This window comes from Podarcis liolepis, assembly GCF_965112155.1.
Source record: "Podarcis liolepis genome assembly, chromosome: 2".
Classification (NCBI taxonomy): domain Eukaryota; kingdom Metazoa; phylum Chordata; class Lepidosauria; order Squamata; family Lacertidae; genus Podarcis; species Podarcis liolepis.
This window is the reverse complement of record NC_139555.1, coordinates 52,376,155-52,389,877: the sequence shown is the minus strand read 5'-3', so window position 1 is coordinate 52,389,877 and position 13,723 is coordinate 52,376,155. Positions and strand designations below refer to the sequence as shown.

Genomic DNA, 13,723 nt, shown 5'->3' with positions numbered 1-13,723 from the left:
CACCCACCCACCCAATAAAGCACATGGGGGGAGAAGACAGCAAATCATTTCATCCTGCAAGCTGAGATGCTTTTGCCTATGGAATGATCTCCAGAGAGCTACAATGAATCCCTCCTTCCATTTCTTTTTAAATTGTCACTTAAAATTTTAAAGATGGCACCCTGTCTCTCCCCATACCCTTGCAGAGGACAGACTATAAGGAGCTGAGAAATGTATCAAAGTCTGACAGGGGAGAATGAGAGGTCTTGGAGATAATTAATGAGTTGGCAATATAAATAAAAGAAGAGCCCTACTGGATCAGACCAAAATTTATTTATTTATTTATTTATTATTACTATTACTATTATTATGGCCTCAGAAACTGTAAGACTCTTGAACTATGATCCTCTGCTATGAGTCTTGGGACTTCCAGGCAATTCCACATAGAAGGAAATGAGTTGGTATGTACCAGGAGAATGAAAGCTGGAAGGAAGTGAAACCTTCCTCTAACTCCCAGTAGACTTCATTAAGCTGAATAGTTCTTGGACTCCTGCTTGCGCTAATGAGACACTGACACTGCATCCCAACTTCTACACCATCAATTCATAATGTGTTGTTATTATGACCCTGTAGTATTACCCACAGTCCACTGTCCTTGAGGATGACTACCCTGTATATTTTTGAAATACATTATGAGATTCAGGTAAGAGTCAGGTGCACCATTACAGTGTAATGGAAACAGGAATTAAACTCAGTTTTGAGATACAAACTCCCAGACCTGTACATTTACTTCATTGATCCATACTTTATTATGAGAAGCTGATTAGTACAGTACATACACATAAAATCAACATTAAAAATATTGTATTGTATTGTATTGTATTGTATTGTATTGTAATCATACTGCATTGTATTCCTTTATGAGACCTAAACCCAAGTGCAAAGCTGATTTGCTTAATCACATTTAAACAAAATCAAACTTACATTACAATTAACCTATTACATGAAAAACACAAACTGTTCCACATAACATGTATAGTATTTGTATTCCAGTACCTCTGACGCTAAGAATCTGTTTCTCCTGTATAGTTAAAGGATTACTGGAAAACAGCTAAAATGCAAAACCTGAACTAAATCTTCATTTCCTTGTTGCTTTGTTTCCTACACCCATCCAAAAATGGCTTCATCCTAATGGAAAAGGGAGATTTAAAAAACCTTTGGTTATGAATCTCTTGTTTACAAAAAACAGGCTTATGGAATATGGTAGTTATCTTTGGAAGAAGTCTGCTTTGCAAAGCAGCTGCTTAATTGCTCAATGCCTAGACAACTTCAGGAGTTTCTGTACTGCTGTTTCTAGTTAAGTTTGCCTGACCAGATGAGATGGGCAAATAGACAGAAGGCTCCTTTGTTCTGTCAACCATCAGCTCTTAGGATGGTTCCTGATGAAATTACAATATAGAGCAAATTAAGGAAGAACTGCAGCATAGTCAAACCATAGTGCATCCATAGATGAGGTGTGGGAAATATCATATCCAATATTTCCTACATGTTAAGAGTTGGATCCTACCAGAAACATTTTCCTTCCACAGAATTCTATGAGCAGGGACTATTCTCTTGGTTTGGATCCCATATCAACCCAAAAATTTGGACTAGATTCAAATACCTCATTCCATTAGCAGAAGCCAAAACAAGGTTTCCCCCGTCTCCTCCCCACACCTGCTGTTGAGGGTTACAAGATTCCCCAGAAGAGCATTCCTCCAGGCAAGTACAAATCCTTGTTCTGAAAGAACAATCACCTTAGCAATATGTTGAATTCCACCCAATATTTCTTGGGGTGGTATTCAACTAGGATCTAACTTATTCATGCTCATTAGTTTACATGGGTCTACTCTGAGTAAAACATAGCTGAATACTGCCCTTAGACTTAATTCAATTGTTTTTAAATCATGTTGATACCACAGTTTACAAACATTTGAAAATATTTAGCTCCAAAACCTGCAAAGTATCTAGGAGAAAAAAAATTTGTCTTGGCAGTAGACCAAAGAAATATAGTAAACAATGTAAATTCTGTATGGCTTTTGCCATTGCACAGTAAGATATATCCATAACTAAGATAGTTTACAAAACATAAATATACCCTTCCTACCAATAAGCAAAGATTCTCATGGGCCACCTCTAGGCAATTCACCATCAAAATGCCTCTCATATATATACCTGAGATAAGTTGATATGCATGTCACTTGGAATGATAAATTAACTCTCACAGAATTTTACCACAGTTAACTGAAGCATTCCAAAAAGAGCATCAACATTTGCAATGCTAAATATATGAAGTATACGGTCCATTGTCATCCCTGATTCTACAACTTTTGCTTACCTCTCTGTGAAAGTGTAGCCCTTATTAAATAATTTTCTATCACCATTATGTAATTGAAGCAGAGTTTTACTTACAGTGTCAATGCAGGAAGTCTCATTTTGTACATTCCCATTTACATCTCTGCCTGTGGACGAATTTCATGAGAACAAATATATCGCTTTCATTTGTATTGGAACTCTCATTACATTTCATCTGAAGCAATCTATGGTATTAAAATTGCAATAATCACCTTTAAAGAAAACAATTTACAGAAATAGCAAAATGTGGCATTAATAATCTTGCTTTTACTATATAAACAAAAGTGCAAAACAATAACTGCTTGGTGCAAAACAGAGCCTTCTTGATTCAGACATGTTGTTCTGCATTTGCAGTTCTACTGTGATTACTCCAATGTATTTTTACTACTTATCTGATAAAGAATTCACATCAATAGGAGACTTATCTCCTTAGTGCAATATTGTGCAAAATCTGCTAATTAGAAAGAAGGCATTCGAATCAAGTGCTTTCAGCTAAATAGAGTTTAATAAGTGAGCCACTATTAAAGCTCTGCAAAAATGAACTACAATTAGCACTGAGGGTAACATAATGGTGCCTTTCAAAAAGAAGCAAATTATAGCCAAAGATTATTGCCACTATGTAATTTCTAATGGATGATAACAACAATGGGCATCAGAAAACACAAGTAAGGGGGGGGGATACCAATGTCCCTTCCTTCCTCCTGGTGTACAATCAAAGCTCTCAACTAGGCCACGCTTACTATTGTCAAAGCCAGTGGAAGAGGGATGAATTTTTAAGTGATTCATATCTGTCAAGACAGAATGTTAGCTTTGGGCTTTCTTTTGTTTTTAAATAAAACACAAATGCTCTGGAAAACCCTATAACTCTTTTTTTGTAATTTAGTGAGAAAGCAAGGCAGAAAAAGGCTGTAGGGGAACCTCAAGTATTATGAATCACAGCTGCAGCAGCTGTAAACCGGGCCAACGGAACCTCAGTCATAAAGACCACAAATTAGTTCCTCTGCTTGCATACAGGTATTGCAGTGGTTTGGGAATACAGGAACAGAGAGGGGACATATAAATAATACGACATTTAGAGAGTGAAATCCACCAAAAAGCCCCACTGGACATAGTTTAATTTGATACACACTTACCTGGAGTAAATTCCACTGGGTGGTATTCAACTAAGTTTTACTTTGAATAGACCCACTGTAATTAATGAACATGATTAAGTTGGATCCATTCATTTCAACAGGCCTACTCTGAGTAAAATTGGTCGATTACTTAGAAGTGAACTCTGTGGAGTTCAGTGAGTGGTAAACACACATAGGAATTGGAAGTGCCACTCAAAACCATGGGATTTGCTTTCAGTCTAGGAGTGGGGCACAAGTACCTATTACTAATATTCTAAATGACTTGTTGAATTTTGACTACTTACCTGAGCTCATCAGAGGAAATTAGATACTGGTTTAATACCCTAATCCTATAGTGAAGCAGCAATCCTATACACACTTATCTGGAGAAAGCCCCACTGAACACAGAGTGACTTACAGTAAAATCTTATGTATTTTTACTTGGAAGTAAGTGTCAAAATCACTGTCATGGTACTGTCAATGTTTATGCTACTGTAATTGAAACCATGCTACTATAGCTGAAACCAGTCTACAATATTGGACTTTCCTAATAGATAATTAGAAATTCTAGCTAATTTAAGTTTGGCTATTTGGAGTTATATGGAATGTGAACAACAAAAGGAAATACAAAAGACTGCTAACAGAAACTACCAATGGTTATTTCCAAATACCAATGCATATTCTATACTCACATAGTTTGCAGACCTCTATTGACATTAATGTAAGCTCAGCAGACAAACTGAGAATATGTCACTTTAAATTTAACACATAACACTTAATGGATTGGTAAATCTGTTTCCTAAAACTAATTAAACTGTGAAGCCAGAAATTCCAATTATGATTGTAAGCATAATATTGTGTTACTTTGAATTGTGCAGCAGCTACAAAGCTCTAATGGAAACTGCATCAATAGAATGTCAGTTTTAATTCATGCTTCATTTCCATCCATCCATTCATCATTCATTTGCATCCAGGCCTCAATTAGGCCGCAAATATTCTAATATTATATTAGTGTAAGTCATAGCCAGCATTCATTGGAAGCTCACTTATTTATGTAATACTCATATATTATAGGCAGTCATCTTCTAATTTTACAGAAGAAACTCATTTTCATGATAGATTTTGTATCAAACGAGTATGGCAGCATCTTTGTGCATCTCTCTTTTAAAAAAATGTTTTATTTGATTTTACAAGTGAAAGGTTATAACAATGCCAAATACATAACCATATATAGAGATTTCTCTGAATCTCCAGACTTCCCACCCTCCCCTCCACGGGTCCTACTGTCAACTTTTTCAACTGCATAATATTTCATCATCCATATTTTGTATCTCTCCATATTGTCCATAGTATTTGTTACATTACAAGTGTTGTTAAAATCCTGCTAATGTTTTCATCTGCTTACAGTGGTCTCCTAAATAAAATTTTCTCATTCCTTCTTGAAGTTTGTTCATCTCTCATTCATAGCATTGTAAAATGAAAGTATGGAAAGGAGAGGTAGATGATGTCAGCTGTGATAGCTAGTTTAATCCTGGAAAAGTAGCAAGTATCTCTTTTGCTAGGGAAGCTTAACTGTAAATTCTGCCCTCAACACCATCCCAGAGGCTCCATAGAAAAGGAGTGACATTGTTATTTAAAGCAATGAATACAGAAGGTAAACCTCAGTCACCACATGTCAGAACACATGTAAAATACTACTTCTGGACAATTAGTCTGATAAATATCCAGAAGTGTTTTATAAACGTGGGATAGGTACTGAGAATAAGTGGTATCTATCTCTTATATTCAAATATAATTTATGGATGGTATTGGGGCACTAGTGCCTATGCAAGCCTGAGGCAGTTAGGGCTTTCTCTGTCCAAACTGTGGGTTTGAGTTCTGCCTGCAAGATTAGAGGAAGCAGGTGTGCAATCTGCTCCCAAAGTACTTCATTGTGAGCTCTCCTTCTTAGAAAAAAGCCATTGTGTCCTGTATTAACTCACTGCAGCATCACAGCAGTTTTCACAGGGAGCCCCTCCTGAAACAATTCAAATTAGAACCCTATCCAACTAAATTTATCTCTGCTTCAAGTCTCATTCAAATCAGTGGAAACTCAATCGTTCATGACCACCTTCTCCTTTTTATTTCAGAGGCATTAAGCCCAATTAACCTTAATTAGATTAGGGCCACAGTTTTCAGATCCCAAGGAAACAAAGGAGTGGATGTTATTTAGCATGGCAGAATGTAAAGTCCATCTTACCAGATGATACTGGTGAAATGTATGTCTGGATATCACCAGAACTTTCCACTCTGGGCATAGTAATGGAGTCAAGAGTACCACAAGAAGCTTACTTCTTACCTACCTTCACTTGGAAGTTTGCTACAGGACAGCAATCTGCTTCTAAAGTGTCCATTTTCTTCTATCATTTTAGAAATTACTTTACACACTCCAAGCCAGACTGTGGACTAGAAATAGAGATATGTGAGGTATGTCAACAGAACCACATTGCCTTACCTATTGATAAGTGTTTTTAAAATGTGAGAAGAGATAACACAAGTGTCTGTTTATTTACATTGTTAAATGACTGGCCTTAAACATTATTGCCTTTTATTTTAAAAGGTCTAACCCTAAAAATGCATTATTTCACTTTTTGGTGTTACTTATGAGCTAGCACCTCCAAATCCGGTCCCCCCCCCCAGTAGCTATAGTCAAAGCTAGATGCTGATCACTAAGAATTGTATCTTCTAGTGTGGCGTTGTTATAAGTCTAGTACTGTATATGAGTGATAAAAGACTCATCTTTGTCCCTCCATGAAGCAAACCTCTTTCCTAACAGTATTTTCCAGAGCTATTTAGAACCAGCTTTTACATCATGGATTAGCAATAACACAGACAGTATTGACATTTCAATATTGACTGTATCTGTGTTGTCTGCTAACCTTCCAGGTCAGTATTCTTGCTTGCATTTCACTCCCACTTCCTTTTTGTTTCAGTACCAATCTTTGCATATTTCCTATTTATATTTGCTTCCTCTTTCAGAATTTCAACAGAAAGGTTTTTCCCCTTAGTAAATGTTGGGCATGTACATGTGATGCTGTTTGCCAAAAAAAAAAAAGGAGGAAAGGGAACCATGAAACAGAATTCTTGAATAGCAGGGCTCCAGGACTGTAAAAAGAGAGTGTAATATTGGGCTGTAAGTTTTGACTAGGGGGATGAGAGTCAAGTTCAGCTCCCTATTGAGGAAAGAAACTTGGGCTAGTCACTCTCTCACTAACCAAGCCTACCCGGTTGTAGCAAGGACAAAGAGAGAATCCCATTTACACCACCTTGAACTCTCTGGAGGCAGCAAATACACAGACCGAATGACATAGCATAGTTTGGCTTCTATTAAAATGTCACACAAAATTATCTGTGTCAAGTTGCAGAGCAGCAAAGGAATAAGAGAGAAAGGATCCATAATCAATGGTATGTGCCATACCAATGGGAAGCAGTCAACAAAAATATTGTATGTAGACTAATCATGCCAGAACTTGTATTTTTTTAACAGTGGGGGGGTTTGGAATTTAATGAGATGGAAGATTTTGCATGAAAAAAGTTTGTGCATACAGATCACAGAAGGTGGTGTGGACTGTGCAGCACCTTCTCACATGAAGCAGCAGATTGTTTAACAAGCAGCCACAGGCATAGACAGATATATATATATAGTCTCACAGTCACACACATTATTTCACACATATGTGTATATTTCACAAAGAGCCCCTGCTGCTTCTAGGCACATGGGTATATGTTCCAAATGAAATGTGTTTGCCTTCTTCACAGTTTAACATGTGCATTGTGTGTACATGTTAAGAATAAAGCTCATATATCAGCCCATAATGGTAAAACACAACACTTCTTATAACCAATACAACTAAAGTAGAAACTGGCACTGACATCAAGCTGAAAATGTAATTCATGTACATTCAAAAACATGATGCTAACGCAGTTAAAATTACTACTCTGTGATACATTCAATTACACAATTTGAATCACATCAATGAAAGTGGCAGAAGCCTAATGATAATAAGAGAGACTATGAGTTAGCCTTACTTCTAATGCTGAATTATAAGGCAAATTCCTTGTCCTTCTTGCAAAATATTGAATAGATAAACCATGTAACAAGATGTTAAAATATTCCTTTGAAGGAAGTAGTTTTCCTCATTATTTTAAATCATGAATCAATGACATTTGAATAAATTAAATCTGAGTTGATTACTTTACACATAATAAAACTATTAATCAGTTGTCAATTTAACAAACATGTCTGGTTTTATCCTCAGGCACTAGGTGAACTTTTCAGAGAGCACAAAATCACATTTATGATACAGAATGAAACGTGGCTTTCTACTAATATAGACTCTAGTCTCTTTTCCAATCAATTTAGCCTTATATATTGCTTCCCACCCTTTGGGAGGAAAGGTGGGATATAAATTTATAATTAAAAAATTGGATGACCATTGTATTTTCCAAACTTTTAAAGCTGATCCTTCTTTTCTAAATATACTTGCCCTTCTCAGCAAAACTGCACCAACTATCACCATATCAGATGATCATATGGAGATTATCATGCATAATGACAGGCATCCTACTGCTACATGTGAGAATCTGTGGGTCAGGGTGAATGGATATAAAACTGATTGTGTAATCAGCCGTTACAGCTGCTGTGAATAGTCATTGTGCTTATTTGGTATACAGTTAGACTCAACCAAAATGTCAGACTGTACATTTTGCATTTAATTGTCATTTAATCCAACTTTCACATTCCACCCCCCTTTAATCCAGAAGTAGGGAACATTTTTCAACCCAAGAGTCACATTCCCACAAGACCAACCTTCAAGGGGCCACATGGTAGTGGTGGACAGGGAAAAACAAGTAAAACAGGAATATAAAATCATGAGTGTTTCTCCCCAACCCCACCCCTTCATTTCACCCCACAATCAAAGAAATATGCTACAATAGGACAAGAAAAACATGCGCTTAATTTGAGCCTGATCTTAGCCTCACCCACCCAACTGTTTTTAGTGCCTGGACGTAATTCTGCAACATGAGAAATGGGACGTGAGTGCTGTTGAGCATGGGCAGAGTACTTTCCCTTCACTGCTAATTAATCACATCTGGGATTAGAGAAAGGCACTTCCAATTCACCAAAATAATTTCTAGGCAATCTTAAACCCTGACATCTTATCACTCTCTTCTTCATCTTATCACTCTCTTCAGTATTTTAAATTCACCCACAACTGAGAACATAATCTGCTTTCTTAACATATTATCCTCTTCTGAAGCAACACTCAGTGTATAGCACAATAAAGCCTCATCCTCCATAGAGAACCACTCTCATATTACACCTTAGCAGGGCCCAATTGGGTAGGGGACAGCTTCAAAGAATGCTGTAATGGCTAACCAGTTCTGGAACGGACTGCAAAGCATCTTCATTTTTTATTTCTAGTGCCATTGTGCTGATGTTCTACCTCTTTCTTTTGATGCCTGATCTCACTGTTATCAACTTCCCAGGAAGGAGGAAATTCAAATGCATCTCCTTGAGTTTCCTTGCAGCCACCTATTAAAAGAGTTGGATTTTATTTGCCACTGTGTTTGTTTCAGCTACTAATATCAAACTGCTAACATGTGGCTGTGAGACATCACAGATTTAAATCAGATCATGTAGCTCTAATTAAAATCTTATTTTCCCCCACCTTCCCTTGCAATCATGGTGCAAGTATAGGAGCCAATCTCTCACAAACCACTTTGAAAGATCAATATTTCATATCACTTCAAAGCATGAATGTCAGCCTTGCAGAGGGTACAGCATAATGCTGCATTACGAAGCTCATCTTGTTCTTCAGATAGTAGCTGGAAACGAAGGCAAGATGGCAATCAGAATTGGGGGCAGGGGGAAGAATTCAATATGTTTCCTGCTGCTGCTGCTGTGAGAAAGGCTTTTTACTGCAGTACAAATGGGGGGAGAGTTTCTAATGTCTTTAGATGTGCCGAAAAATATCATTAGAACTACCGTTAAGGTTCTTGTTCTTCAGGGAATAGAGGGAATCTTTGGATGGGTTTGCCCTTCTACCTGCAGGACTATGCAAACAGGGCCATCTTAAGTATATCCAGCGCCGTGGTGCAAAGATCCCTCCAGCGCCGCCGCCGCCCCCCCCCCCCCCCCGCTTCCCAAAGTTGTCAACCTTATTACTTATTACTGCGCTGCTGGCAGCTTTGCGGGGCTGGAGGAGGCAGGCAGCGGCTGGAGGGTGGCTCCTCCAGCGGGGAAGAGACGGACACTCCGGGCGCGGCAATGCTTCAATGAGGCAGGCAAGGGAGGCGAGCTGATGCCGGGAGGCGCTGCGTCCAGCCTCCACCTCTTCCCTGGCGCCCCACACCACTTGCCTCTATGGGCAAGATGCCCCTGTATACAAATAAAGTTGCTGCAATCCTATATCCACTTACCTGGGAGCAAGCCCCAATGAACTTAATGGAAAACTATTTCTGAGGGGACATATATATCAAACAATTAACTTTTTATAAGTAAATGATTTTCCAGCATTTATAGACATTGTATTACGTTCTGAAAAATAATTAATTTAAATCACGATATACTCCTTAATAGTGAAATGATTGACTAAGACTACTAGCCTAGTACATCACGTCTTCCCCAAATCTGTTCTGGAGGGTTGGGGAAAACCCTCAGAACAATGCATGGGCAAAGAGATGGGAGACTGTTCCAGGTTCCAGCAGCTGCAGGTTCTCCTGCTAGTGTTACGGTGACAAGAGGAACATATTAAATGCACCAAATGGAGACAAAAGTCCTGTTGAAAAAAATTGTGTAAACAAGAAAAATTGTACTAGCTTCTGGCCGTTGTGTTTGTTTGTTTGTTTGTCTGTTTATTTATTTATTTATTTATTTATAAAAACTTTCCCTTCTTACATCTTAAGGTCCAAAGGCAGGCTATAATAATTTAATATAGATATAAAAGCAGATAAAACCATTAAAATGACATTTATGTAAAGCCATTTCAAATGGAAATCTATAAAATCAGCCAGAGCCAGATCCACCCCCCACAAAAAAAACCTGTCAAAGGCCAGAGTAGGGGATAGATCTTCAACGTACAGAGAACACTTCATAGCTGTAAAATGCAGATGTTGGAGAAAAACCTCTGCAGTGAGTTCCACAAGTTAGGGACTGTCACAGAGAAAGCTCGTTACCCACAGGCTAGTAAAACTACCAAAGGAGCCCCCTCTGCAGATCTTAACAATCCAGGTTGGCAGGAATGGGGCGTTCTTTTGGATATTTGGGGCCTAAGCCATTTAGACACTGATGTGTTTAAATGCGTCTTGAATCGGGCCTGGCAACAAACTGGCAACCAGTCTTGCATTGACACATGAAGAAACTTTTTAAAAAAAGAAAAAATCCTGAGGGCCAGGAGGTTGCTGTCTATTTATTTTAACGGGGCAAGGCTTGGTATTGCAAGCCGTTAAATGAAAAGGCAGGCCAAGCTTCTTAGTCAGCAGAACTATTTCCCACTCCTCAAGGGAGCACAATCCTATGCAAGGGGAAATCCCACATTCAAAATGGACAAGAAATGATTCCGCCCACCAGTTCCTTCATCCGGATTATTGTGAGACCCTCACCACCCCAAGGCAGAACCACCATGGTAGGGGATATGCAAGTATTGCAAACAGGGCCAGATTTAAGTTTGATGAGGCCCTAAGCTATTGGAGGTAATGGGGTCCTTTATATGTCCAGCTGTCCTTTGTCAACTACAAATTGTCGCTGTTTTTGTGTTGAATATATGCTATATGGTAATTTATGCACCTAATAGGTATCTAGGGACGCGGGTGACGCTGTGGGTTAAACCAGAAGGTTTAAATCAGAAGGTCGGCGGTTCGAATCCCCACAACGGGGTGAGCTCCCGTTGCTCGGTCCCTGCTCCTGCCCACCTAGCGGTTCAAAAGCACGTCAAAGGGCAAGTAGATAAATAGGTACCACTCCGGCAGGAAGGTAAACAGCATTTCTGTGCACTGCTCTGGTTCGCCAGAAGCGGCTTAGTCATGCTGGCCACATGACTCGGAAGCTGCACGCTGGCTCCCTCGGCCAATAAAGCGAGATGAGCGCCCCAACCCCAGAGTCGGTCACGACTGGACCTAATGGTCAGGGGTCCCTTTACCTTTACTAGGTATCTAAAGCCATTTGCCCATAACAAAATATGTATTTTATCAAAGTAATTGTTGAACTGAAATATAATTAAGAGGTATATTAATAGTGAAATTGGGGGGGAGGGGCAAGAGAGTGGGGCTGTAAACTATAGCTTGTTTAGCTTATACGTAAATCCGGCATTGATTGCCAACCCTCGCCATTAACACCACGAGACGATACCGGCGAGGACACGCGGCCTCCTGCCCTGCGCTCTGCTCGTACCCGCTTCTTCCTGGCCGTCGGAGCCTGTGGAGTTGACAGCCGCCGCCGCCGCCTTGCTGCTCCGCCCTTTGCGTGGCGACGCCGGTGGCTTGACCCCAAGCAGCCTCTCGGCTCTGGGCCTCTTCGCCTCGCCTCCTTCCTCCCAGCCTCTCCCGACCCCCTTCGTTCTCGCCTCGCCAGGGGCTTTCAGCCCCAAGCAAGGGCTCCCTCGTTCCCCGGAGGGAGGACCGGCTGCACCCCGAGAGCCTCTTCTGCCCGAGAGTGCGGCAGCGGGAGACGCGCCCGAGAGGCAGGAAGCCTCCGGGTCCCTCAGGTGGCCGCCGCCGCCATAACGAATCACGTTGCCGCAGCGGTGGCTGCCGAAACTGTTCACATAAACCACCCGCCGCGACCTGCCCCTTCCCAGGCCAGAGCTGGCCTTCATCCCGAGGGAAGCGGAGCCTCGGATAAGGGGCTTTCTCCTGTCAGGAATACAAAGGGGGAGGAGTTGTGGGGTGAGCCAATGAGGAGAAGCGGGGCGCCCGCACTGTCCCCCTCAGAGAATCCTGGGCCCTGTGGTTTGTGCAGGGTTGTTGGGGAGAGTAACTCTGTGAAGGGAAAACTACATTGCCCAGAATTCTTTGAGGGTGGGGGAATGTGTCTGGAATGGGGGGGGGGGGTGTTTCCTGAAAATTGCACAGCCTTAAGCGTTGGGGTCGAGGAACACAAAATGAGAACACACGTATTCATATTAAAGACAGCTTTTCCCAAGCTGGCCTCCAAACATTTTTGGACTACAACTCCCATCATGCCTTGCCACTGGGCAGGCTAGCTGGCAGGGATGGTTGGCTGTTGGGAGCCCATTGTCATCTGGCTGTGCTAAGAATATTCCTGGGTGACTCATACTGCAGCAGCAGCAGTGAGTAAGCAACTTGTTTCCATGGAGGGGCTTGAACGTCAAAATATTCCAGCTTCTTGCAGTGAAGAAAGCGCGTATTTATATTTAGCTCATCATCATCTGACAGCCAGGGTGTCAAGAAGAAGCTATCTGAGCGAGCAACATAGAGGCTCTGCACCAAGTCCATTAGAGTAGAAGCATCCAGACTGCAGTAAATGTGTTTCTGTTTTGCTTTTCTTACCAGTCCAGTATGGTAAGCACAATTTGAAAACAACAGCATAAGAATCACCTTAGCACCTCTGTAGGTGCTCAGGGGGCTAAGATTTATTACAGGAAAGAGGAGACAGGTTGGCACTGGGAATCTGGGCTGCCTTCAGGTATCTTCTAAAATTCAGATTTCTTTGACATCTGGAAATGAAAATGACAAAAGTTTATTCCCTTGACATCTGATGGGAGGGCGTTCAACAGGGCAGGCTCCACCACCGAGAAGGTCTTCTGCCTGGTTCCCTGTAACCTCACATTTCACAGTGAGGGAACCACCAGAAGGCCCTCGGAGCTGGACCTCAGTAATGGACCTGTAATGGCTGCTGCAGAAGCAGGAGGGGCCTGACACAAATAGGATCTCATTCTCCAGAGATTACATAATTCACCAAACCCACATGTCAGACAGGGGCTTCACATACACTGCTTCAAACAAACTTTCTATATAGAACATCCCACTATTTTTTTAAAAACCCACATCTTCCTTGCAGAAGCATAACTGCAGTCTTCTCATTCACACCCACTCTACCAACTAACAAGGTTGCACTGCCATGTTAGTTTTCCTACTCTAATGAAGCTGCTGCCTGTGAGCTTTAGAATCAGCCAAGGTACTGAGACCGTATGATTTGTGAAGGGCCCAGAACTGCAGAGGGCTATATGCAGCTCTCT

At 40.7% G+C, this 13,723-nt stretch overlaps 1 protein-coding gene across 3 annotated transcripts; it reads right to left on the bottom strand.

Moving 5' to 3' along the window:
• Positions 1-764: 764 nt before the first annotated feature.
• Positions 765-13,215, bottom strand: LOC310697479 (uncharacterized protein C5orf47). 3 transcript variants are annotated; one of them, XM_083484168.1, is made up of 5 exons: positions 11,875-12,547; positions 8,972-9,060; positions 5,828-5,930; positions 2,431-2,480; positions 765-1,167 (listed from the first exon to the last, which is right to left on the bottom strand). In XM_083484168.1, exons 1-5 carry the CDS (start codon positions 12,338-12,340, stop codon positions 1,141-1,143), a joined length of 735 nt encoding a protein of 244 aa, XP_083340294.1. In that variant the 5' UTR covers positions 12,341-12,547; the 3' UTR covers positions 765-1,140. The 3 variants fall into 3 exon arrangements, with proteins under 3 accessions (XP_083340294.1, XP_083340295.1, XP_083340296.1); XM_083484169.1 differs by having other exon boundaries at positions 11,917-12,516; XM_083484170.1 differs by lacking the exons at positions 765-1,167; positions 2,431-2,480 and adding an exon at positions 2,487-3,561 and having other exon boundaries at positions 11,875-13,215.
• Between the last annotated feature and the right edge of the window lie 508 nt (positions 13,216-13,723).

Coding starts and splice junctions, on each gene's coding strand:
- LOC310697479 (XM_083484168.1), bottom strand. CDS start 12,340: ATGAAGGCCAGCTCTGGCCTGGGAAGGGGCAGGTCGCGGCGGGTGGTT. Junction 2,481..5,827: donor TAGCAAACTTCCAAGTGAAG/GTAGGTAAGAAG, acceptor ATTCGTCCACAG/GCAGAGATGTAAATGGGAAT. Junction 1,168..2,430: donor AGACTTCCTGCATTGACACT/GTAAGTAAAACT, acceptor CTTTTCCATTAG/GATGAAGCCATTTTTGGATG.